Source organism: Colias philodice, chromosome 15 (genome assembly GCF_061535455.1).
Source record: "Colias philodice isolate Cphi_HAF_F1 chromosome 15, ilColPhil1 Martin Lab GWU primary, whole genome shotgun sequence".
NCBI lineage: Eukaryota > Metazoa > Arthropoda > Insecta > Lepidoptera > Pieridae > Colias > Colias philodice.
The window spans coordinates 1,938,721-1,966,468 of NC_143100.1; the positions used below are offsets into that span (position 1 = coordinate 1,938,721).

At 33.1% G+C, this 27,748-nt stretch overlaps 2 protein-coding genes and 1 long non-coding RNA gene across 3 annotated transcripts in view; 2 read left to right on the top strand and 1 right to left on the bottom strand.

Moving 5' to 3' along the window:
• Positions 1–20,820, bottom strand: part of LOC149482043 (uncharacterized) — an 86,230-nt gene extending 65,410 nt beyond the window's left edge. Inside the window, exon 1 of the long non-coding RNA XR_016316652.1 lies at positions 20,706–20,820. This is a non-coding gene — a long non-coding RNA (uncharacterized LOC149482043). The remainder of the gene's footprint in view (positions 1–20,705) is intronic.
• Positions 1–27,748, top strand: part of LOC149482042 (uncharacterized) — a 319,962-nt gene that overhangs the window by 211,963 nt on the left and 80,251 nt on the right. The window lies entirely within an intron of this gene.
• On the top strand, positions 8,209–12,076 carry LOC149482044 (uncharacterized). The gene is made up of 2 exons (XM_089703918.1): positions 8,209–8,518; positions 9,273–12,076. Exons 1-2 carry the CDS (start codon positions 8,431–8,433, stop codon positions 11,873–11,875), a joined length of 2,691 nt encoding a protein of 896 aa, XP_089560044.1. The 5' UTR covers positions 8,209–8,430; the 3' UTR covers positions 11,876–12,076.

Below are 27,748 nucleotides of genomic sequence, written 5' to 3' on the forward strand. Positions count from 1 at the left end.
AGACAATGAACCTATTTGTGAAACCAGTAATCTTAGATAAAGGTATAGATAGGAAAGTTCCAGAAATCATAGCCGCTACATGCAAAGGGTTTTGGTTTTCAATAAAAACGGTCAAATCACGACTCGATACTGAAATTTTGATGACGGATCGACCCAGGGGAACGATTATTTGGACCTGATCGAATCGCCATGTATCGGTCGCGGGGGAAATGACGAATTTTTTCCTTTGTAAACTTGCAAAACGATATTTTTTTAATGTAGGTACACCTATAATATGATATATCAGGGGTGAAATCTCTCTGTATTAATTTTATATATATGTAACCAAGTATGGTTTTTGTATCCAGATATATAGATTGGTAAGCTGATCATTTAAGTCACTTAATTTAATTATTTACATTACTATAGATACCTAACAATAAAACACAGACGCAAACAATAATAATCTTTCGCACACAAGGACACTAACACTATAAACATCTAATTAACGCTCATAATTATGTTGAAACAGCAAAGAGTTAAAATAAATGAGCTTTTCCTTAAGACCCAACAATTAGAGTACACAGTACAAACAAAATGATTACATTCAGAGGGAATTAATATTCAAATTCTGTTATGAAGTCTTGTGACTTAAATTCTCGAGTGGAAATTCTCCGTTGAATTGTATATGATTAGGTATTTTTTATTTCACTTTATTATTATTTGATTTTTCAATTTATCTGCGCATGTTGTAACATCACCACTGCTCGAACGGTGAAGGAAAACATCGTGAGGAAACCGACATGTCGAAGAATCAAAAGTTCGACGATATGTGTCATCCGCCAACCCGCACTTGGCCAGCGTGGTGGATTATGGCCTGTACCCTCATAGGAGGCCCGTGTCCCAGCAGTGGGAACATATATGGGCTGATGATGATGATGATTATTATTTGTATTTGCTCTTCTGCATCCTACACTGCTAAAACATAATCCAATTTAATTTTATATGAAAATTAAAGTACTACATCATAAACATTCATTAGGTATCATCACCATTAATGAATATTTATTAAATTATAAGGCGACTGCTTCTTCTCGAAGGCTTTACGTAATAAAAAGAATTAAATATAATCTACCAATTATCATTTTATATATTTACTCTTTAATAAAGAACCACTATATAAATTGATTTCATTTTTACGTGTGATCAATCAATCCATACTAATATTATAAATGCGAAAGTAACTCTGTGTGTCCGTCTGTTACTCAATCACGCCTTAACTACTGAACCAATTTGCATCAAATTTGGTATAGAGATATTTTGATACCCGAGAAAGGACATAGGCTACTTTTTACCCCGAGAAATAGGATAGGTTTTATCCCGGAAATCCCACGGGAACGGAAACTATGCGGGTTTTTCTTTGACTGCGCGGGCGAAGCTGCGGGTGGAAAGCTAGTTTAAGAATAAAACTCATAGTCTCGTTTTGATGGACAAAACTAGTGCTTATGCTTATCTTCTTATATATAAAAATGAATCGCAAAATGTGTTGGTAAGCGCAAAACTCGAGAACGGCTGAACCGATTTCGATAATTCTTTTTTTATTATATTCCTTGAAGTACGAGGATGGTTCTTATGTAGAGAAAACGTAAATATATACCACGGGCGAAGCCGGGGCGGGCCGCTAGTTATAAATAAATTTACAGTCTTGCGTTTAAACCTAACTCAAAAGAATAAAGACTGAAAAGCTTTGGTTATTTGGTTTTCTCAGCGTGAAAATATATTGAATGCAAGTGCAGAATGCAACTTTGTAGCCAAGTTGATCCAAATACTGGTAAAGTTTAAGGTGCTTGTACGGATTTGAACATACATTCGATATTAGTAGTTCATAAAAAATATACCAAAGCACGTAAAAGGAATTTTCTAAGAAGGAAAGTTACCGCAAACATTTCAAGGTCGCGTCATGGCAATACCGTCACGCTATGGAGTAAGGCCGTCGCCTTTTTGTTCCTTGCCAAAGAAGTTTTACTTCTGACACGTGTGCTCGCCACACACGCTCTTTTTTATATTTATATATGCATTTTGCATTCCATACGCATTTTATAATGTCTTAGTACCTCAATGTTTCATAACATTAATTGGATAGAAATTCTAATACATATTATAATTTCAAACGAAAAAGCACTATGTCTGCGAAGATAGCATGTTCTCTACACAGTTGGAAACTTCTAGAAGCGAGTTCTCATGTGCCAAGGAGGGCCATATGTTCCGAGTTCACCAACTATAAAGTAATAAATGGTTGTAAATGATCCAAGTTTCATTAACTTGATTAGTAATAGCTGTTTGTAAGATTTAACAGTGTTACTCGCCATGTTACTCGCTGACTTTGTCTTTAGTAGTATTTGTTAGGTGGTTTCTCGATTTGGTTTTAGTTTGTGAAAGTTTATATGGCTTGTGTGTAGAAAGATAATGAAATAGTTCATTATATTCGATCGTGATAAATAAATATAATTTATATTATCATGTGATTTGTTTATTACTTTATTATAATTATTAAAAAAATGCTTCATTTATTTGAACAATTTTGTAGAAACAAATTACTCACGTGCCATAGTGTAAAGGTTACAAATAACGCAGGTCTTCTGTGAATTCTACGACAATCCTAAAATATTATCATAAAATAACAGAATAAAGAGGCTAGACTTTTTACACGAAACCCACATTCGAACCAACGCCGACACTCGAATTGTTGAAAAAATTTAATCTATAAATCACTCCACACACTCCGCGTCTAGAAAATTCCGCCAAACAAACTATCAACAGAAACTTTATCCAGTTGACAAAATCCTTATTGATAGAATTTCGCTTGAGCTGGCGTAACTGAGACCGCGGGAATAGTTGTTCATACCTATATTGAAACGGATAGACCCTCGTGAGATGTGTAAGATTGCTAACAGTGGGATTTAAGGTAAACTTTGGAACGAGCTCCGAGCGTGGAAACTAAACGGCAACTCGACGCCGACTCCGTAAGAAATTCCAAAAGTTTCCATCCGATGTGGTAGTATTGATGAGCAAATTGGATAGAACTGGAAGTTTTGATTTGGCGTTGAGAGGCTTGGTAATTTGTATGCACGTGCATTAAATTATGCGGAATTCTCAATGTGGTCCAACTTTTATTTCAACAACCTAAAAAAAAATACTTCAAAAGGAATGATTCCTAGCTCATGTTCGGGCATTACATTAAAACTTACAATAATCGTCTCGACAAATTAACTAAAAAGCGAGATGATATATTGTCATGGTGTCAAACTGCGGCTTTATTAACCACTATCAAGATTAAAAGCAGTTCGGAAGGGTTCCCTTTAATTAAGGGACCTTGAGTCTTGGGTACTGGATTTATCACGCGCTGTCGTTCACAACCCAAATGTGAATTACTTAATAACTAACGAAAATGTTACTGAGATTGTCAATCTTTGAGAACAAAAATTTTCGAGTTGAATGAAAGTGGAATGCAAATAAAATCGAAGTTACACGCGTTTCTAATGACAAAATATCAGTTATTTATGTAACCTTCTAGCTGTAATATCACAACAGTTTCTGTTGTTTACAAAAAACAGGTAGATAAAAAGCATACAGAACTAGAAAGCGAAAGGTTCGAGTTTGGCCTTACTGCCGAAATAGATTGAAATTAGTGTTCATGGGTTATAGAATAAATTAATTGATGCACATAGAAGATAGGACCACGATATGACAGTATCTCGAAAGCACTAACCACTATACAAACGAGGTCAAATCAGTACACCACAGAGGTATACGATACTTGAAATAAATCCACTTATAAATGGACCTCATTCAGGATTAACTCACGTTATGAGATTGACACAGATACAACAGCTGACGGGAAGCTGTATCAGACGTGTGGATGTGGGCTAACAGAATCAGACGAATACATATTTACATAGAACAACAAACAAAGCGATTCTAGTGTAATTAAACGTCAAACTGTGAAGGGAGAAACTAAAACAATTACGACTTGCTACGGGACGTGGGATGAGCGGTAGCGGTGTTGGGCTTGTTTTTAGAAAATCGAAATTTTTACGATCACACAAATATGTAAATGATTTTTTCATGTATCTGGAACATTTTAATAATAATGTTCAAGAACTAGAAATTTTGACTACTGGTGTCATAATATACGAACTCAGCTCAAATGGTAGATCATGGCTTGTTTTCTCAAAATAGGCCTGTTTCTTTGTAGTGATGATAAATAATAGGCATTCATTATTGTCTCAGATGTTTTTTTTTTCAATTGGGCTGTAGCTTTTTTTAAGAAATCTTTCATCTTTATAAGTTTAGTATAGAAGTAAATTATTATGCCCTATGTAATGTTGTATCAATATATTTTATTATTATCACGTATTCATTTTTAACTTGCCAAAGGAAATTAAGAAAATTCAAGTATGAATTATGCCAAAACGCTAAACGCTTACAGCAAACGCCTCATCCTCACCGCGACGGACATTTGATTAACTTTGGCACCCGGGAAGTTGCAAAATGTATTTCTCCTGTTAAACAAATGTAGGTCATTTAAAAATATTCCCATTTATTTGACAGAAAACATGATGACGCAATTATCTACGTCACTGGGTCTGATTCAATTTGGTCCGTTTCTTTCATTTGATAAAATTGCGGAAATGGAAGTATATTACCGAAGTGAGATTGACTTTTACTTCTAGGTTTTTATAAGAATTGAATTTATTCTTGTAGGTATATTTTCTACAATTGAATTTATATGATTTTAAATTAATGTCCCTAATTATCTCATATCGTAATCACACTCCAAAGAACTCATACATACCTATTCTCTCTACAAAAAGTATACGAAGTCCCTTTCAACTTCCTATAAACGCTTGACTTCTCGAAAAGTCCCAAACCAAAGAACTCATAAATGACCAAACAAAGATGCGTGTTCGACTACAAAAAGCTAGATATCCAAAAAGTCTCATTTTACTACTGAAACATGTCAACAGCTACGTTAATACTCTGGACGCTAGTTCAGAAACAATTACGAGGCACGGTCGCACAAGTTCGCGCTTTGATTAAACTGAAACCGCACTTCGTCACTTTATAGATGACAGTGAGAATGGGCCTTAATGATTTTATGCAAAGCGAATCATGTTGGATTCAGATGTACACCGTTTTATCGGGGTTTTGGTAAGCCGAGTTTATGGATGGTGGAAACAAATTGCGTCTTTGATTGAACTTGTGTTTTCATTGGAGTTAACGTGCTAACTAGGTTAAGTAAGAACTTTTTAAACATCTATATTATCCTATTCTTTATTGTTCATAACGTAATGATTATGATCGTCATCATCATCAACCCATATTATATTATGTTCATTGTAGGGGCGTCAGGCAAGCCTTCTATGAGAGTTCAGGCCACCACCCATGTAAAAAAAAATAGCACTTTTCTAAAAAGAAAATAATTATGCTGTCATTGGTACAACCTATATTCATAACTTGTCTGTTATTGAATAAAATATATTGTGTGAGCAAGCATATTACTTTTCATCAAGAAAGTTGTAATTTCTATAATAACAATAATTTAAGCTTATGTATTTTGAACTACTGTTTACTCCAAACATCATATCAACGTTCCTCATAACATACAAGCGGTTATCACCGTATTCTGTAAAGAAGCAATCCTATTAGCAGTTATTCCTAATTTAAGGCACTAACGCCTATCTAGAGTCCAGTGACAAGCACTTATGAGAGCATTAAGCCGTTTAGCAGTAATATCCTCGTGGTAAAAAGAAATAACGAGAATTTGCGGTAAGTACAATGTAACTTGTAAGCTAGTTAAATGGGAATTAGGAGTCTTTGTTAATGAACGTGGTTAAGCGAATTTTACACTGTTTTTATGTCTTGTAAATTGGAATTAGAGTTTCGAAATATTGGCGTGTGTTGCAATTAAATTCATTTAATTTATTCGGGAGCAGATATTTTTGTAGGCTTGAAAAACGTTATTTGTTAAAAATACTTCTTTACCCAGTAGTCACATTTCATTATTTTGTTGGCTGAATTATTTATAGAAGAAATGTAGATATAATAACATTGTTCATAATTTTAAAACGTTTATTTCCTCATTTGATTGATTTTGACTTGTTAAAAACTAAAACTTGCATCCAGAAACTGATCTACAATTAGAACTGATCCGTAAGCACCATCAAGATTTGTATTATCCGATAAATGCGATGAAGAATAAACTTCCCTAGTAAATAACCTACTTGAGGCATCGTTCATTTTCCGCGAACCCTCAATGAGTTCACTTTTTGTTGAGCAACTTCTTTCACCAACTTTTCCATCGTTATAAGTTGGAGAGACATTCAGATTTTAAATTAGCACCCAGTCGCGATGGCTCAAGATTAATGGTTGATTTGAATTGGAGTGATAACAGAGTTGTAAATGTTGGATGTTTTAGGAAAGTTGGAACTGATAGGACATGTATAGCTTTTTTAGTTGATAATGGTATTGTATTATAATATATTTTGCATACATTATTATATATTATGTGCATAATAATACATATTATATAGCTATACTAATAGTAATAGTAGTTAAATTAGTGATGGTAAAAAATAGTAGTTAAATTGTTTAGACAAATAAAAAAATGACAGATTACAAGATTAGATGGCCTAAGATTAAGTTTGTTATTTTAAGATGAAAAGTAATTTTTATGTTTCAAAAATTTAAATACTTAATTAACATTTTGCAACCAAAACTAACACAGCCTTATATGTAGTACATTTATCTTTTAGAAAAATATATAAAACTTTACTCCACTTTTGTCCACAGCAAACGTGATTTGAATGCAATAAGCGTGATCGACTCCCAGTTTCTATGGAAATAAGGAAGGATATTTTCGCTGCAGCAATCGAATTTTCAGGATATCGAAAAAATAATTAGAATCTGAGTATTTTCAGTTTTTTTCTACTTATCTAGTTTTGTGCTTCAAGATTCTGCAGATATTGAAAACATAGTCGCATAAAATTTGCTTATATATTGTAAATACCTTATTTACCTCATATTTTATAATAAGACAAAGACGAATTGATAACAATAGATATTAATTAATTAATATATTATATAATATTTTATACAGGGTTTAACACGGGAGAATTCTTCTTTTCTTAATGTTAATTAATCATTTTAATTCACGTTATCATGATCAGGAAGCATAACAGTAATCATGAGTCATGATATTAACAATACAATATTCATAGAAAATTGTATGAAAATCAGTTATTTAAAACCAGATATTTGTCCCGAAAACTTTGCTTCAGTACTGTTCAAGTGTTTGAATTAATGATTTACACCGAGAGGGAATTAATTAAAATTGACACAAAAAGTAGTGTTTTTACAATTTTCAAGCAAGCTCGAACTTGCCAGTTAGACGGAGTTTTAATTAGCTCCCCTCTAAAGAACTTGAGCACTGCTTCATGGAATTTGTTAGACAAATAGAATAAATGTTGAATCGTTGATAATTCTTGTGTAATTGTGATAAAATGGTTCATATGTTTTGACAGAAATTCTGCTACATATATTAATATCTTCTAATGTGTAGGTGTAGTAGGAAAAGAACACTATGTGAGAGCACATTGTAGAGATTTCGAAAAAAATTAGTTTGTAACAAAGAAAAAGGTGCAACTTATAAGTAACATTACTGTGTGTTGATCACAGCTATGTGTGAGTTAAATTATTTTTTTATTGGTAGCTCTATATCCTATCCTACTAATATTAAATGCGAAAATTTGTGAGAATGGATGTGTGTGTGTGTGTTACTCTTTCACGCAAATACTACTGAACCGGTCACAATTAAATTTAGCACACATATAGATCGCTGTCCCCGGAGAATAAAATGATAACTGCCATTATCTTAGTCTTAGTGTTATGTAATTTTTGGGATCTGTGGGTGTTAATACATCTGCTCAATTTTTTTCGTAATTTTTATACAGTTATTGACGAAGTTACAAATTATTACAATAGTATTCAAATATTTAAAACAGGTCTTAAATTACGAGAATAAAATGTTAATATAATGTTATCAAAATGTATTCCCACTTGTTATTATGACAAATAGTCATACAATTATGTTCCCGTGAAATAATTTTCGACTAGAAAATGATAAACGCAGTTATCATTTTATTCTCGTTCAAAACTATCCAGTCGCTTCGTATAAGATGTGTTAGTAAAATGACTGTTATGGTTTTGAACAGTAAGACATATTGTCATCCTCTTCGCTCAATTAGATTTCACGGCAATGGCAGATATACCTAATGTCGATTAATCAGTGTGCTTCTATGCGTCATTGCGTAAACATTCTAGTGCTAAGTTCTTTGTTTTTATTTTTTTTAGTGAAGTGTAATAGCTTAATAATAATAGTTATTTACGGTAATGAGTAAACAAACTAGGTACGCGCGTTTAAACGCCATTATGAATAATGTAGAAAGGATTGAAGAAGAGCCAAATCATTTTAATAATGGTAAGTAGAACTGGTAGAACCTAGTCACAATTTATATTAAAATATTCATTAAGTTTTAGTTTCATACCCTATACCTGGTGCCGTATTATGATGATAATTATAATGCCACCATGATGTCGGTGCAAGAGAGTGACGCAGCTATACATGACCGATAACAACATCCCTTTTTCGCAACGAAATCATGATGGTATAATTACCTAAAAATACGGCCCCTGTGAGATTTTTGTAACGAAAAGAGATTTCACTATGTAAACGTTTTTTAGATGTAAAAATAGGTGCAAGCGATTTTCAACCTTATTGACACTATTTTTATGGATTGTTTTGCTGCTGTTACCTTGTTTATGTTTAAAATTGCGATTTTTAACTAAACGATGTAAGATTACTTTTCGGCAGTCCTTGGTTTTGATTTCGTGCCAAACGCGTGTCCCGCCACACGTTCAACTTTTTTTTACTGCCTAAATACGTAAGCGCAATATGTACTACAATAATAATAATTAATTCGAGAATTTATAGTACGGTGGTACTGAGCCCTTCATGTGCACGTCTTACTTGTACTTGGCTGATTTTATTTTAATTTTGCTTATGATTATCCTGCATATTCATCCCGTTTTAATGAAGCCTGAACCGATTTTCATGCTTAAATGATTAGGGTGTCATTAAATTAATTTTAGTTTCGCAAATATGAGTGCAATTATTCAGTGTCATCTGGATACTGTTATTCATATATCACTTATCTATTCTATTTTTTTTTTAGAACAACATCAGGGAGGAAATAACGACGTGGTTACTACGACATCTGAAGCAGTTATTGCTAAAGCTCATGAATATATTTTACGAAAGACGAAGAAAGCATTTTACTGTGAGGAAAACGAAAATGAAATAAATGAAGATTTCTCACCGGATGCATCTGAGTATTTGCCGAGCCCAGAAAGAATGAAAATTTTACAGAAAAGCGGAAGTTCATCAAGTATTGGAGGAAACTCAGATTACATAGAAACGGCCAGTCAGAAGATAATAAAAACACCATCAACTATTTCCAACGTATCTTTAGTTTTGAACACAATAGACTTCATAGCATCCCCTTCAGTCATATTTGAAGCTAATAAGTTGCAAGACAATCCTAAAGCAGACACAAACTGTATTTTGGATTTGACACCAACTTCAACACATGAAAATAATGGACCGTCTAGATACAAAGCAAAGCTGTCATCAAAAAGATGCCTCAATAAATTATTTTTAAACGATAATCAGCCGTCAACCTCATATACTAGTACTATTATTGATAATCACGGGGGTGAAAAAGAAGGAGAATCATCAGTACCATCTCTTTTTGATTTGGATGAAACATTACAACCCGCAAATATTTCTGATTGTACATTATTGGACAAAACGATTATTAACAATGAAAACATAATCCCTAGTCCTCAAAATCTGACACAAACAGAACAAAACAGTAACGTAGTGGACCATCAGAGCCTTGATCATAATGGTGACTATGATGGAGAAGACCAAGCCATAATGCATTCATTTAGTACAGTTCAAGAATCGACACCACAGAAAAAAAATACAAGAAAACGTAAACGAAATTTAAATGAACATCAAGATGTAAAGAATAAGAAATTAAAAAATTCCGGTGAAGCCTATAAAGGCTGTAGATCGAAGAAAATGTACGACAAAAAAGTTTTAAAAGCTAGCTGTAAGTGCACAAAGAAATGTGGTGAAAAGGTAACTCATGAGCAAAGAGAGTACATAATGCAGCAATATTATAAAATTGGAGACCACGAGAGACAATGGCAATATATCGTAAATCATACATTAGTCGAAGATGTTAAGCGAATCACAGTAGAGCGAAAACGCACCCGAACTCATTCGATCAAATACTTCTTTACAATAGATTCAAACAAAATTCAAGTGTGCAAAACCTTTTTCATTAATACTCTAAGCATTTCACATCAAACTGTATATACAGCACTAGAAAAATCCAAACCTGAAGAAAACTTTATGGACAAACGAGGGCGACATGAAAATAGGCCACGTAAAATGCCCATTTTGACAGAAGAAAGCATCATAAAGCACATTGAATTGTTCCCTACTGTTGAGTCTCATTATGTTAGAAAAGATTCTTCAAGAAAATACCTCTCAGAACTACTTAACATAGCCAAGATGTATCGCCTCTACACAGCTTGGTTTGGACAGCAAAGATTTGACTGTCCTTTGGCAACTAAACGTCAATATGAGATAATATTTAACACCAAGTTTAATTTTTCATTTTTTAAACCGAAAAAAGATCAGTGCTCTCAATGTACTCGTTATCGACAGGCTGATTCAAAAACTCAAGAAACATTGCAAGAAAAATATGATACACATACAAAAAACAAAGAAAGAGTACGGCAAATTAAAAAAGATGAAAAAGAATCAGTTGATCCTTCAGAAACAACCGTGGCAATCTTCGATTTGGAAAAGGTTTTGAGCATCCCACAATCTGAAGTTGGATCGTTTCACTACAAAAGAAAGTATCCCATATATAATTTCACTGTGTATGATGCTACTCAGAGTCAAGGTTATTGTTATGTTTGGCATGGTCAGATTGCTAAAAGGGGGGCCAATGAAATTGGTAGTTGCTTATGGCAATTTCTGCTTAATGAAAAACAAAGAGGCATCCAGAACATATCGTTTTACTCCGACGGTTGTTGCGGGCAGAACAAAAACAGATTTATATTCGCTCTATATATTTTTGCTGCACAAAAGCTTCAGTTGAACATTACACATAGATTCTTTGAAACCGGACATGGGCAGAGTGAGGGAGATTCTATGCATTCCAACATTGAACGTGAATTAAAACACAGAGTTGTATACACGCCTGATCAGATGTACACAATCATTATGAACGCGAAGGTACATGGAAAAAAATATCAAGTTAAAGAGATGACGCAAATAGAGTTTTACAATATAAAGGAGTTAATAGAGAATAAAAACTGGTTAAAAAATGAGGAGGGTCAAAAAATATCATGGACTCAAATCATGGAAGTGAATGCCTCACATTCAAATCCATCAATTTTAAAATATAAATACAACTTTGATTCCGACTATTCCCAATTAAATACAGAGCCTGTCCGAAGAATAAGAAGCAAGCGGGGTACCAGACAGATACCAGGCCCAAGTCCTAGCTGTGTTCCTGAACTCCAAACGTTGTACACTGAACCTGTTCCAATAAGCAAGGCTTTATACGATGATCTTATAAGCCTCTGTAAGGCAGGAGATATTCCAAGTTACTATTGTGGTTTCTACGAGTCCTTGACTTATGGCAGTACCTGGTCTGGTGACAATGACGGCAATGAGGAAGATAATGATGATTAATCACAAACCTTAATTTTTTTATCATTATACATTAGAAACTGATTTTATGTGATAATTGTAATTATGAGGCTGTTTTATTGATAAAAAAATGTGTAAAAGATTATATTTCTGAATAATTTAATTAGTATTGTATTCATAATTCACATAATATGTGATCATAAGGCTGATTTTAATTGATAAAAGACTAATAAGAGTAAATTAAGAAAAATACTGTTGTTTATTACTATTAGTTTGAATAAATTAACGTTGATTATCATATCATAGTTTTATTAAGAAAACAAATTCAAAGTCCTTATCATATACATTTTTTATAATATTTACGAGAGAAAGACGATATTAAAGTATTATCAGTATCACTTTCTTCTTAAAAACCCGTAGAATAAAATGATAAGCGAAGAGTGCAATACTTGATTCTGGTCAGGCTTTACGGAGAATAAAATGATAAACGACATTATACAACTTAGACTATGATTAATTTTGACTAACTTCTTATTTTCTAAATAATATCTCTATTTTGATACTTATTCGTATTTCACTAAAACATTTAGAACAAACGAAAAATAAACTTTTTTAAAAGCATACAATCATTTGTCTACGTTCAGTATTTAAAGAGCAATCGACGAAAACATGTTTTTTATTTTTCCTGAAAAGTTACATTTTTGTAGTTATCATTTTATTCTCCGGGGACGGCGAGATGGTAACTTGGATTAACACATAGGAAAGGTTTTATTCCGGAAATCCCACGGGAACGGGGAAATATGCGTGTTTTTCTTTGAAAACGCGGGCGAAGCTTCGGGCGGATAGCTAGTATTTATATAAACTTAACATGAAATCAGAGATAAAAAATAAATAATTTAAAGTGATTTGTCTATAAAATTAACGATAATAATTAAAATAACCACACTGCCAACCAACAAAAACCCATTATTCATGATATAGATGTTTTTCTCCCCATCAAACTAAAACAATAACCGTTCCATCAAATACACTTGATTAAATTCAATCAGACCGTAATTGTGGTTGAACCCCCTTGTTAACTTGCACTATATAACCTTTCCCAATATGAAGATGAGTGTTAATCAGTCGAAGACTTTATGACGGGTTCGTGATCTGCTGAAGTTTCTCTTTACGGCCTATAAACATTTAAAGTGTTATAATATACTAGCAGCTGCTCGTCCCGGCTCCGCCCGGGCTGACTGGATTAAAACGAAATAATAACTTGTCCTAATAATGTAGCTTCCTATTAGTGAAAAAATCATTAAAATCGGTTCAGTACTTTTTGAGCATACGTATTCAATACAAACCAAAAAATATCTTTCCTCTAGGTATATAATATTAGTGTAGATAATAAACTTACATTTTACGCAGTATTCTCACGATATTTGCGGAAAATAGTCAAATGAAATTATTATAATAACTTCTTTTAGTAATTAGGTGAGTTGAAATTTGAATAATCATTCAAACATAATTTCATCCTAATTCAACACATTGGAACGCTGTTAAAACGGTCACCGTTTCTGAAAGTAAACTTTTTTTTTAGATTTAATTATTAATTACACACCTTTAAATTACATGAAGGTCACACAAATTCCACAATCATCCAAAATTAACCTGCGTTAGTGGAAGTTAATAATTCAATTTAAATTAATGATGGGTTGGTTATTGCTGAAACTACAAACGTGACCAGCCATAATGGAAACATAAATAATCTTTACAATGGGAATGTATTATTCACTAAAACAATGGCGGCATGCTTCATTTATTTACACCATTATCCGCATGTTTGCGGTACACGTACAAATATTAGTTTTTGCTGCCCGTATACTGCACATTTGGCAAGTATAATAGGTGTGGGTCATAAAATATAGCGCGAAATCATCGGCTCTAATTTCTTTTTAAGTGATGGCTATGGTATATGGATTATTTGTATTGATACTAATTACTACATGCTTATTAGAATGTCTTTCTATGCTTGTAGGTACTACATTTCGGCCTGAAAAGCCAAAGAAAAACCCGCGTATTTCCCGTTCCTATAGGATTTCCGGGATAAAAAGTAGCCTATGTCTTATTCTGGGTCTTCAGCTACCTACATACCAAATTTCATTGTAATCGGTTTAGTAGTAGGTACATGCGTAAAAAGTAACAAACATCCATGTTCACAAACGTTGCATTTATAATATTAGTAGGTATTACTATAAAAAAATCAATCCTTGTCAGATTGGTTATTGTTAAGTAAAATGAAACAAAAATAACCTAACTGTCCGTGTTGCCACTATTATTAATAAAAAATCGACATTAATAACGGTATGCGAATGGAAATGAAATATTTTCGACATGTTTGCTGAATTACGATGACGCTTCAATAGAGGCTTTATCAGATGCAGACGGGATTGGCAGTCGAATAAATTGTCAAAAGTGTAATAATTTTCACGAGTTTAACTCGATGGTAACTCGATTTCAATTATATGCGTACGAATGTTCGTGAAATGAGTTGCATGCGCTTATTACGTTGAAATTGCGACAAAGAAAAGTTGGGCTGTTCAGTTAATGAATACCCTTTTAACATTTTACGGTACATTATTTTCGCTTGCTGGAATAAAACTATATTATATGAAGGACTTTTTTAGAAGTTTTCAGTTGATATAAAATGCATAGGTATTATTTAAGTGTTGTTAATTAATTTTGTAATAAAGTATTGTTCATCTTCATTACAAACAAACAGATTTTAAACGATGATATATTTGATTTTAATTTCTTGATTCTGATAATGAAACTAGGCCTCGGTAATTATAAGATACTTCACCGTGACAAAATCTAATTAATACCCACTCCCTAGCCTCCTATACATAAAAATGATGTCATAAAATCCTCTATTATAGTCGTGCAAGTCGTGCATTTCGCTTCGTTGCGACAAACACACTTTCAAACACACAATTTATATCTAATAATATTATATCTATACATCTATACATATAATAAAATCGTAGGAAAGTCAAAACTGTACATTGAATATTTTTTTAAAAGAATACATAATCCATGATCTATAATCGATATAGAAGCCAAAAACATAGTTTTTAGAATTTTTGTCTGTTTGTCTGTTTGTCGGTTTGTCTGTTTGTCTGTTTGTCTGTTTGTCTGTATGTTTGTCCAGGCTAATCTCAGAAAGTACTGCACAGATTTACTTCAAATTTTGCATGAATATTACTAACAGGTCGGGTCAGGCTGTTATATACATATTATCATGCTATCACCTTCGGGGGAGGAGCTGTGAACCTTTATTTTTCTTACGTATTCCGTGTACTACGACAGCGTACAATATAAAGACTCATGTTTAAATGTTGTTTTTGAGTAAGCCATGCTATTGTCTACCTTTACACTATAAAAACTACATCATTTAAGTAATTTTGGCAGAGAAACAGTATAATGAATCTTAGTAGTATAAAGACAAATTTAAAACAGCGCCATCTATGAGATTTCATTAAAATTAAATCAATTTACATAATATTAACGCTCCTTGGAAATTCATAATTTAAATATTATGAATTATGATGTTGGTGAGGTTGTTTTTTTTTTAAAGTTAAATAAATAATTCATATCTTCCCAGAGTCCATTTCAGGTGCGCTTATATTTCATGTGAATATACTAAATTTTTATAAGTGAGGGTAGATGTTTATTATTTGATGTCAAACAAGACACCATTACAGTTATATAGGTAATAGACGTAGTATTTGTATTCTCTTTGGGTAATAGTAGATAACAGTGATTGTGTTCATTCGTTACATTTTTAAAAATCTTCGGCTATTTTTTAATTTTCGCCTTCTTGCGTTCCCACAAAAGGTAAGTTGTAGCTTTTATATTTATTGTTTATTATAATTATATAGTTATACTCATGTTTTTAATTAGTTAAAGTTATGACAAAATAAGAAAATGATGAAATTTTATTTTTATGTATAACTTTTACAAGACTATATTATACGCCCAAAGAAGGTCACTTTAGTTCTTGATAAAACTTTATTTGTTAGTAGCTTTTTAATAAAATTAGGTACTTATCTTTTGATTTTTTTTTATTTACAGATTCAATGTTCATAAAAATTGACGATTTGCATGAGGATGTAGTGGAAATTAGTAACCTTGCGCGTGGTCAATCAATACATATAATAAAATTCTAGAAAAGTGATGTCTGTACAATAAAAATATGTAAAAAAAAAATAGCAGGGGTTATTATTAAATCGATCCCAAACCCAAAACTGTAGTTATAAATTTTTTTGTCTGTTTGTCTGTATGTTTGTGCACGCTAATCTCAGAAACGGCTTATCCGATTTAGATGCGATTTTCATTAATATATTGTGGTAATCTTCATTTAACATTTAGTGTTTACTAGGTTTCCGCCCGCGGCTTCGCCCGCGCAGTCAAAGAAAAACCCGCATAGTTCCCGTTCCCGTGGGATTTCCGGGATTTCATTTTCCCGGGATAAAAAGTAGCCTATGTCCTTTTTCGGTTATCAAAATATCTCCATACCAAATTTCATGAAAATTGGTTCAGTAGTTTAGGCGTGATTGAGACAGACAGACAGACAGACAGAGTTACTTTCGCATTTATAATATTAAGTATGGATTTCATGTTAATCGGTTCGTAAATAAAAAAGTTATTACCATTTAAGTATTCACGGCGAACATTTGCTAAGGCATTCTATTGTACACTATACAGTGTACGATAAAACGTAAGTTATCTGTTATACGCTACAGTTTTTCCTTATAAATGTCCAGGTGATCATATCGAAAGTCCCCAAGGGTGGGGGGGGTAAGCTGAGGTAGTAGGGGGGGAAGGGGTCAAATTAGAATTATGCTTACTTCTAGGTAAATTTTATACATAAAATGTCCTTTAAATTATGTCGTATTATATTTTTAACCCCCGACGCAAAAAGATGGGTGATAAGTGTTTGACCGCTATGTGTGTCTGTTTGTGCCACCGTAGCTCGCTAACAGGTAATACGAATTAGATGCGTGTTAGGCAGCATATTTTCCGACGCTGGTTCTTAGATAAAGTGTATCAAAATCGGTTCATCCATTTATTATACCTAGGTATATAGAGGTAAAAGTGGGAATGTGGGAAAAAATATTAGTTATATTTTTATCCAATTCGGTTTATCCATTTATTAGATTACAGCGGTAAAAGTGGGAATGAACAATAATCGAATGTGATCAAATAATATACTCAAGCGGCATATCAAAATATAAAAGAGCAACGTGTTTTATCGAAATCGGTTCATCCGTTTATTACATTTAGGGGTGACAGTTGTTAGATAAATAAACCAAATGGAGCATCAAACGACAGGATATGACGTGTACATAATACATATAGGTATAATTAGATAATATGGTTTACATCAAAATCGGTTCTGCCATTTACTAGGTGTGGAAAGAGAAGGGTTGAAAGTCTGTTAAAGAAGAGGGGGATATGGGAGCGGGAGGATAGCCACACCCTGGAAATTTTGAATTCTACTCAAAGCCACATAGGCCTGGCTCTTGGCAATTTTTTTTTCCTAAAGATACCAAAAAGATGTCAAGGAGCAACAAACTTATAGATATCAATATGATGTAGGAATGTAATGTAAGTATGTAACCGCAATCGCCGGTACAGCCTGAAAATCAGCGCTGCTTTTGTGCAGCATTTTGCTGAGGCTGTCTCCGTTTGCCCAATTGTAAGATAAATTTTATAATGTGTTTGGCTGTGTTTTTTTTTGGCTAAAAAAAAACACAGCCAAACACAATAATAATAATAATTTCTTTTCTTTCTTTCTTTTTCTTTCTAATATGGAGGTAGAGGTCAAAAACTCACTTGAAAATATCACATGAAATAAGAAACATGAATAAGAAACCGAAGTTAAAAATTTAAAAATTAAAAAGAAAAACCCAACGCAACGAAGGAAAAGGAATAAATAATAATTTTACAAACTTCCCGACGATCTTTAAAATTAAGTACCATTATAAAAAAAATATAATTGTATATGATATTATGATAATGATGGTATGGCAGCCCCGATGACTTTGTTTTTTTAAAGTGAAACTTTTATTACATCGTCTCAAACTTTTTGGTCTGTGTAGCGCATGTCGCGTGACGGTCGGCTGCCGAGTAGGTATAAAGCAGTGTTCGGAACCGTACGATAATTATTATCGTACAAATACGATAATTTTGTGCCTAAGTTTCACTTTTACCGTGGTTTCATAAAACCACACAACATTTTTATTTTTATAAATATTTAAAATGGTATTTATTTTTAAAGATCTTCGGGAAGTTTGTAAAATTATTTATTCCTTTTTCTATGCACTTTTCTTCGTTGCGTTAGTTTTTTTTTTTAATTTAATTTTTATTGCACGGTCTAAACGGTTTAGTTACTACAGGCGTGAGACAGGAAAGATCTGAGCGCTGAGACAAACGTCAAAACGCAAAGGAATAGAATCCGCTATCGATACTAATTATTGTCATAAGCGTATGATGTTTTGCTAAGGATTTGTTCACCTTACCAACGACGACGACGACCACGAACAAAATTTTCATCCAGTCGTAATTTAACAAAATTGTGCTAAACACAATTAAAAATAAATTATTAAAATTTCCTGTCGTTCTGGTGATTGGAATTTTTTTTTGAGATCAATGAATGAAAAAATAGATTTTTCGTAGAAACGGTAAAATTATCTATAAAAAACTTCAAATACATTGTTTTCTAGGAGCCACCGTTTCTACGAAAAATCTATTTTTTCATTCGTTGATCTCAAAAATAAAAATTCCAATCACCAGAACGACAGGAAATTTTAATAATTTATTTTTAATTGTGTTTAGCACAATTTTGTTAAATTACGACTGGATGAAAATTTTGTTCGTGGTCGTCGTCGTCGTTGGTAGGGTGAACAAATCCTTAGCAAAACATCATACGCTTATGTCAATTAGTATCGATAGCGGATTCTATTCCTTTGCGTTTTGAAGTTTTTCTCGGCGCTCAGTTGCTGCATGATATATTGTCAAAAACATCCATACAAGGAAGGAAGAAAAATAAATTTGCTCCCTTCCCTCCTGGTGCCTAAAAATAATATGACATAATTTAAAATAAATTTTACGTAGAAAATTAACTAGGCATTTATTTTTTATTTTTTAGCTCAGTTTAGTAATAAATTTTACTAACAGTTCTTTTAATTATTTATGGTAGTACGTGTTTATTCAATAAAAGTTAAGTAGTCACCTACTATGCAGTCACTATTCCACGCGGACGAAGTCGCGGGCACAGCTAGTAATCTATATTATAGTTAACGACGGTTCACTATTTAACTGTAAACTTATGTAGGTAGACGGTGCGTAAAAATTTACATCATTTGCATAAAAATTCGTAATTCCTTTATCAGGTGTTTAAAATAATGACTTTTAAGAATTAAAGAAAAATAATTTCATTCAACCATAAAAGACGGCCACCATGATATTATTATGGTATCATTTGTCTTTTAAATTATAGTCATCAAGATTTATTTAATTGATTAAAAGCATACTATAGATGATTACTTCAAAACAGTTTATTGAAGAGAACATCTAATAAAATGTTCTTCTTCATTTATCACGGCTCATCCAGTATGTACGTTTTTATATCTTTGATTTTAGCTGGGCGGTTATGGCATAGCGAGTTGAGTATTGAACGACAAATAAACTTGAAGTATTGGAAATTTGGACATTACATGTTTTGCAATAGAAGTACACAATAGAGGACACACCAAACAAATTTAAGAGTTTATTCTACACAATTATTTACTAGCAGACTGTGTTTTGTTTAATTTATTATTAAATGATCTTGATGTTGGTACGGGCCACCAAGAAGGCTCGAATAGTGCCCGTCTATAAGAAAGGCGATACAGCCAATATTAAAAATTACCGTCCAATTTCAATTTTATCATGTTTTTCCAAATTATTTGAATCTCTTTTGTGTCCCACTATCGCAAGTCATACCTCCAGTTTCATTGATAGTAAGTTAGTAACCAGCATGGTTTTCAAAAGGGTAGATCAACTGAAACAAACCTCGTTTCGTATACATCCATTGCTTCTCGATATTTATGGGCTATCTATTTTTTTCAAATCGGACCAGTAGTTCCTGAGATTAGCGCGTCCAAACAAACTCTTAAGCTTTAATTAATATATAAGTATAGATAGAAAAAAAATCACAAAACTGTTCTAAATAGTTTTTATTCATAACATTTAGCCAATAGACATTTCTTCTACTTTCTTCTTATTATATAGAACCTAGGCCACTCGAAAATTGGTCGTCTGGTTTATCAAAATCTTTTTCAGTTGGTATATAATACCCTCTCGTATATAAGGGATCGTCTGGTTCAACCGCCTCTACAGTAAAACCTGAAAAAAAAATACTTTTACTATGAGTCCTTAACAAAACATAATCCTAATCGTTAAATCAATACCTATTATTTAAAAATACGATTTTTTTTCTACGTCTATAAAGCTAATAACAAAATAAAACTATAATTTATGAAAAGCATTACATTCTAAGGGTGAAAGTTAAATACTTATATTTTATAGGCATTGCTGTAGTATTTTCAATATCAAGCATACTCAAACATTTATTTATTCAATTAGTTTTCTTCTAGAAACACTTTTGATTCGTCATAATATATTTTTAACATTTACCATCGATTCGGAAAGCAACATCTATGGAGAAGAACCGACAAGAAACTACATAGCATCTTTCAAATCGTGCGTGGTTTACAATCGGTGGGTCAGTGTCCGTGTCAACATCAAGATTTTGGTAAAATTACCGAAAAAGTATATATTATACCTAAAATAATAAAAAAGACGTGTGGCACTCGGGGACTGCCGCGGTAAAGCTATTGCATAGCATGCCTTCAAGCCACACCTCCGTGCCCGTCGGAGTGGGGAGCGTGAGGTTTTTTCGTTATGGAATTTCTGGATTCGGTCCCCGCGCTCAAGGCTCGCGATAGAAGCTATGCAATAGCTTAAAAAAACTACTAACCTTCACTGGTATCAAATTGTATGACTTGAATTGCGATCAAAATCGCGAAGAAGGTCATAAAAGCCATTTTACAATGGTTATTTCTTTACGCAAAAAATGCACTAGATCTAGTTTTACTTTCCTTTCCTTTTAAACAAGAAAGATAATAAGCAAAGAGCTACAATTAACATTCCATGATAATTTTTTGTATGTACAAAAAACAAAAAACTCAACGGACTAATAGTATTTATTTATTTCATTATTATCGTATTTTTTAAAACAGAAATTTATCAACCTAGCTAGGAGAAGGTATCGTTGGTCTGTCGGGCAACACGCACTTAGTAGTAAAAAGAGCTTAGTAAATTCTCTGAAAAAAATTAATAAATACCAGTCAAGCATTAAGAAGTTAAAGATGATAACGGACTAGCTTTCCACCCGCAGCTTCGCCCGCTCAGTCAAAGAAAAACCCGCATAGCTCCCGTTCCCGTGGGATTTCCGGGATAAAACCTATCCTATTCCTCGGGGTAAAAAGTAGCCTATGTCCTTTCTCGGGTATCAAAATATCTCTATACCAAATTTCATGCAAATTGGTTCAGTAGTTAAGGCGTGATTGAGTAACAGACAGACAGACAGAGTTACTTTCGCATTTATAATATTAGTATGGATTTTAAAATAGATTTATTCATTATATTATTATTCTGGGAGACTGACAGTCGGTCGGGATAATCTATACTAATATTATAAAGCTGAAGAGTTTGTTTGTTTGAACGCGCTAATCTCGGGAACTACTGGTCCGATTTGAAAAATTCTTTCGGTGTTAGATAGCCCATTTATCGAGAAAGGCTATAGGCTATATTATATGCATCACGCTAAGACCAAGAGGAGCGGAGCAACGCGGGAAAAGCTAGTAAAATGTTTACAAACACTTTCATGTAAATAAATTGATTTACATTTTTAGTTACCTAAAAATAAAGAGAAGCTAATAAAGTAAATACAATCTAATCAATATAAACAGCCCAATTCCCAAATCAGGGCCTAACTAGCGAGCGACAATCGACTCGGTCGAAAGTTGTGGGCTTCCGATTTTCATTACGCCACCAACAAACAAGAAAAATAAGCTTTAATTCCCACCGGCGTCGAAAACTTCCACAAACTTTAGAAGCAATCAAAGCCTTCTTCCTGAACTGCCGTTTGAACGAAACAATCTATTTTTATTTTTACTATTATCCCAGTTCCATTGTTTGATTTTTTATTTAAGTATTAATTAAAGAACAGTTGTGAATTTAAGTGGTTCTACTGTTTGGTTATTTAAAAACTGTCCCATCGCATGATAGCTGCTTTTAACTTCAGTAATATTATAAAGAGAAAAGATTTGATTGTTTGAATTGAATAGGCTCTGAAACTACTAGACCGATTTTAAAAGTTCTCTATGAGCCCTACATGATGAACATAGGCTATATTATGATGCTCTTATCCCAAGTAAACCCGAGCGGAGCCGAGACTATCGGCTAGTGTACAATAAAGATATTCTAATTTTTTTCCCATGAAAAATATAATATATTCTATAGGAACAATAAGAAATTAATAAATAATAAGATCACATAAATTGGGACATTATTTCTCTACTGTATATAATATAATGTCACAATCATTGATATAACTATCAACCACGACAATTTCAGTTATGCGAATGTTCTAATTAGGCCATCAATATAATATTATGTATGCATTTATGGAACAAATGCTAGAATATAGAAGTATTTATCATTTTTTTAGGTACTGAAAGATACTTAAAGGTACATGACACTTGAAAAAGATATATAAAAGATTGTTTTTATTAATAAAAAACTTTATCGCGTATAAACAATCATAATATATTCACCTCTCATTTTGAAGTACATGGTAGCATACTTAATCAAATACTTTATATTTCACGAAGACTTAGTTGCATTTACGTACAAAATATTACAACTTTGCACTATAGTGACCTTCATACTTTAAACAACTTGTGCCGAAGTTTCCCCTTCCAGTTTATTAAATTAACGTATTTTGTTGGTAAACTGTGGTTTATATAGATTAGAAGTTTGGGAAATACCTGAAAAGCGTAATATCTTCTTGAACCCAATGTTATGAGTTTGAGATGTTTATTATTGTAATACTAAGGCGCGGGACATTTACAAGCGGCGCGGCGCGCCGCGGGCGCGCCGGGAGCGCGCTGCCGGCGTGCATCGGGTGCGCTATTGGCATTTTGTATGAAATAATTTTGGAAAGGCGCAACCTTGGCGCAACCTTGGCACAACCGTGGCGTGCCGTCTCGACGCCTGTCCAAAATTATTTCATACAAAATGTATAAGAAGGACGTGGTGCAAAACAGATTCAAGAGGTGCGCTTATGGCACGCCCGCGCCCGCGCCGCTTGTGTTTGACCCGCGCCTAAGACCTTGTAAGTCTAGATTTAACATGTTTTACTACATTTAGAAACTAAAGATGGACGGACTTGGATAACGGATCACGGGGAGTCTCCGCGTGACCACGCTCGCTGAAGTGTTCGGAACGTCGAGAAAATAATATTATAATGACATACTACCGTAACCGGTTACGGTAGTCTATGGGCGGCGCACTTAGCTTACCGGCAAGGCGTCCGCGTCGGCTCGTTTGCCTTCTGTTACCATAAAAACTAATAATAATAAATATATCGCATTTAAAATCTGTTAAAAAGTCTTTAATTTCTAAATGTATAATACTAGCGTAAGATCAAACACTAGAAAATACTATGATTGAATACATATTATTGAATGTGTCTGGTTCTAACAAGGCAGTATAAGTAGTAAGGTGATAGAATCTTTATATATAAAAATGAATCGCAAAATGTGTTGGTAAGCGCATAACTTGAGAACGGCTGAACCGATTTCGATAATTCTTTTTTTATTATATTCCTTGAAGTACGGGGATGGTTCTTATGTAGAGAAAACTTAAATATTATGTACCACGGGCGAAGCCGGGGCGGACCGCTAGTAGAAAATAAAAATAGAAAAAATCTTTATTGAAAAAGTTTTAAATGATTGATGATGTGTGATGGAAATGCATTCAGAAGAATATTAAACGATATAAAATTTTTGACCAACAAATGTATTTTAAGTTCTAGTTCAAAAATAATTAAGTAGGTATTCAGTTAAAGTGAGAGTATACAGTTACTATTTTTATCATAATTATACTAGCGGTCCGCCCCGGCTTCGCCCGTGGTACATATTTACGTTTTCTCTACATAAGAACCATCCTCGTACTTCAAGGAATATAATAAAAAAAGAATTATCGAAATCGGTTCAGCCGTTCCAGCCGTTTCCGTTACCAACACATTTTACGATTCATTTTTATATAATAGAGAAGATTCAAACCAAGCTTTCTGATTTTTATGCCTTTATTTTGGTAGCATCGTAAACTCAATGAGCAGCGAATTAAAACATTACCGTTAAAATATATCATTGTTCTTACTTATTGTATCATTTACAGTATTAACTAATAATACTGAAGAAATAAGTCATGCGTGATAATTACATCTAGGTCACATAGAATGAACATTTTTAATGCACAATTACAGTTCCATGAAAAATTTACATAATAATCATGCCTATAATTATCATAAGTATGAATTTTAACATAGACGACATACCTTCTTACAAAAATGTGAAAATTAAAAGAAATATTTCATTTTTGTAAAATAGAAATATCAGAAAATATAGAGCTGTTTTTACCACTGTCACAGTTTTCATTGTAAATAATATTAAGCCACAGATAAGGGAAAATATAGAGCTGTTTTTACCAATTTCACAGTTTTTATTATAAAAATTAAGCCGCAGATACAATTACAAAGACATCTTATCTAACGTCAGGTAAATAAACAAAAAAGTATTATTTAATAATAGCCCGCCAGAGACCAACAATTACCCAAAAATTCCCCTTTGCTATCTCAAACTACGCATCGGGAGAAATACTTAGATGAAAATCGGAAGCTAGTAGTCAAGTCACGATTTGTTTGAATTTCCCTAAAGATAATAAACGTTTTGGGGTAAATTAAACAGCTGTTTTGTTTGTAGCTGTGTAGCAATTTTAATATGAAATTGTTTTGGAGTGCTCGTGATAGAATAATTGGAAATGTAAATAATATCATTAGTTGATGATCATGTGTATTGTTGTATCATATACTTAGAATTTGGTAGTTGCTCGTTATAGTTACTTATGGGCCGGCGCCCACTGCCGGCACGGCGTGGCATGGCAGGGCAGAGGATTTTATTACTAATGAAGTTATTTTGAATCTTATTTCAATCAGTTTAGAATTCAAGTTACTTTATTTCGATGCCACGATGCCGCGACGTATCGCAGGATGCTGCAGCATGACGCGGCACGCCGCAGGATGCGGTGGCATGACGTGTCTTGCTGTTTCATTCCAAGGAATGCCGCGGCGCGCCATTGCATCCCGCGAGGCGTATGCGTCACTTTGGGGTCGAGGAATTATGATTGCTAGCTAGTTGAAATAAGGTTGAAACTTATGCAGCATTAGTGGGGCTTTTAGCAGGATGCCACGGCATGCCACTGAATGCCGCGGGATCACGCAGCACGCCGCGGGATGCCACTGCACGCCGCGGGATGCCATTGCACGCCGCGGGATGCTCTGCCGTGCCATGCCGTGCCGTGCCGGCAGTGGGCGCCGGCCCTATGCCTTCTATATGTCGCAAATAATTGTCACACTAGAAATAACATAAAAAGCTTAATAATTTCACATCTGTCTGTCTGTGTAAAATATGTCTGAGGATATTTTTTTTACATCCATACGAATCTATCGAATCTTATTAAATTAAAAATATACATACGTAAAACTCTTATATTCTCAACTAAAAAAAATCATCATGTGGCCTTAAAGCATATAAATTTACATATTATTATAATTTATGTATATAGAAATAATGCCAATAATCGTAAAATAACGTTACGAATTATTATAATTTATATAATGTGTAATATATACTCATACATTACAAAGCAATTTATCCATTGTGTTTTGTGAATTGCAGATGATTTGGGAGCTTGTTATGAACTTTTCAAACTTCAATATATTTGTATCGACAGTCAATACGGTACTTGTGAAGATTCCTTGTTCCGGGACTATGGCTTTCGTATTTTATGTAAAATATATTTGTTATTCAAATAATAGCTTGCTATTAGATGGAGATATTTTAGGAACCTAGTTTTAATAAAAATAATCAGTGATGTTGTCATTGACACAATATATCAGTGAAATAAGGGTAAACTTTCTAATGGTTCAATCTAAATTACGTATAGAAATAATAAAAATATCCTGATAAAAAATACTAGCAAATGACTAATTTCTTATCATAATATAAATAAAAGTCCTATTTTAAAATCATCATCAGCATTCTTATGAAAATGTATAGCTATTTGAACTGTTAAAATGTTCTTCGTTTTCTATAAATTGATTTTGGGTCAATTTCTACATGCATAACAGTGTATTTCCTCTACAGCTATGAATTATGATACAATACATTATTGTTACGTATTATAATGCAGTTTCATCAAACTATGTACAATCAATACATTCAATTACTGCGTATCATCGGAATTTGAACCAGTGGGTGGTATAATAATTCATTTTAAATCTAGATATTCATCCAATTAGTGTTTGTATGCATTAATCTTAGAAACTATGAAATCTAAAAGATATTATAAAATATCAATTTTTGCACGCCATTTAAAATGGCAGTAGGTATATGTGATAAAAAATATTGTGACCATATAATGACCATATACCTACGAGCAAATAAATATAGTTGATTTGATAGTAAATCTCAAATTCATACAATTAAAACTATGAAAAATTATCCATTATCTTCATATAAACAATGACTTCTTATTAAGTAAATATGATTAAAAAATAAAAGATAAATCTTTCCCGCGTTAAAAAGATAGATTGCGGTAATCAAGCCATCGAAACGTGATGCGGTCGAGCGTCACGTAAAAAATGGACTGGATTTAATAATGAACCCTTATAATGGGATGTGATAAAACTGTACAAGAATTGCTACATCTTGAATGAATATTAATATCATTAATCTAATTGTAACTATTGTAAAGGAATGTTATTCCAAGAAAACCGTGTTTCGAATTCGGCTGCGCTATGAAATGGAATAGAATATGATGCACTCATGTAAGTTTGTGAGGATTTAAATGTTTGAAATTCTTGAAAATGAAAATGATGTCTTTGAATAAGGTATAAAAGAAATATTCTATGTTCAAATACCGGTCGTTAACTTATTTTACATTACGTTATTCTTAGAATCGTATATTCTTATCATTGTCACTCCCAGTAGGCTCGGCTCAGGGAACAAAATATTGCTTGCTTTGGACATTTTATAAACTTAATATAAATTATACAATCAAGTCTAACAGGTTCCCGTTTCATACTAGACTAAAGAATTTTATTCCATTCCTATGCGTTATCATGGTTCTTGGTTCAAGATAGAACAAACAATTTATTCCATCCCGTAAGCTTAATCATTCGGTAAAATAACACTTAATATTATTTATTGACAGTAACAGTAATTAAAGTTAATTTAGCAACTGCATAAAATTTCCCTCAACAACTAAGTAATTAAAAACATAAACACATGCGCAAAGAGAGCAGTTTACACGAAAATCTCTATATTATAGTTAGCATTCCCCGGGCTACAATCAAATTTAGCTGAAAAAGTTATATTTGTACGTTTTTGGCGGAACCAAACAAAAAGTTTGGTTAGAGGTTCCTGCTCACTGTACTTGAACTGCTCACTGTAATAACCACGTTTAAAACAACGCTTC

Coding starts and splice junctions, on each gene's coding strand:
- LOC149482044 (XM_089703918.1), top strand. CDS start 8,431: ATGAGTAAACAAACTAGGTACGCGCGTTTAAACGCCATTATGAATAAT. Junction 8,519..9,272: donor GCCAAATCATTTTAATAATG/GTAAGTAGAACT, acceptor TTTTTTTTTTAG/AACAACATCAGGGAGGAAAT.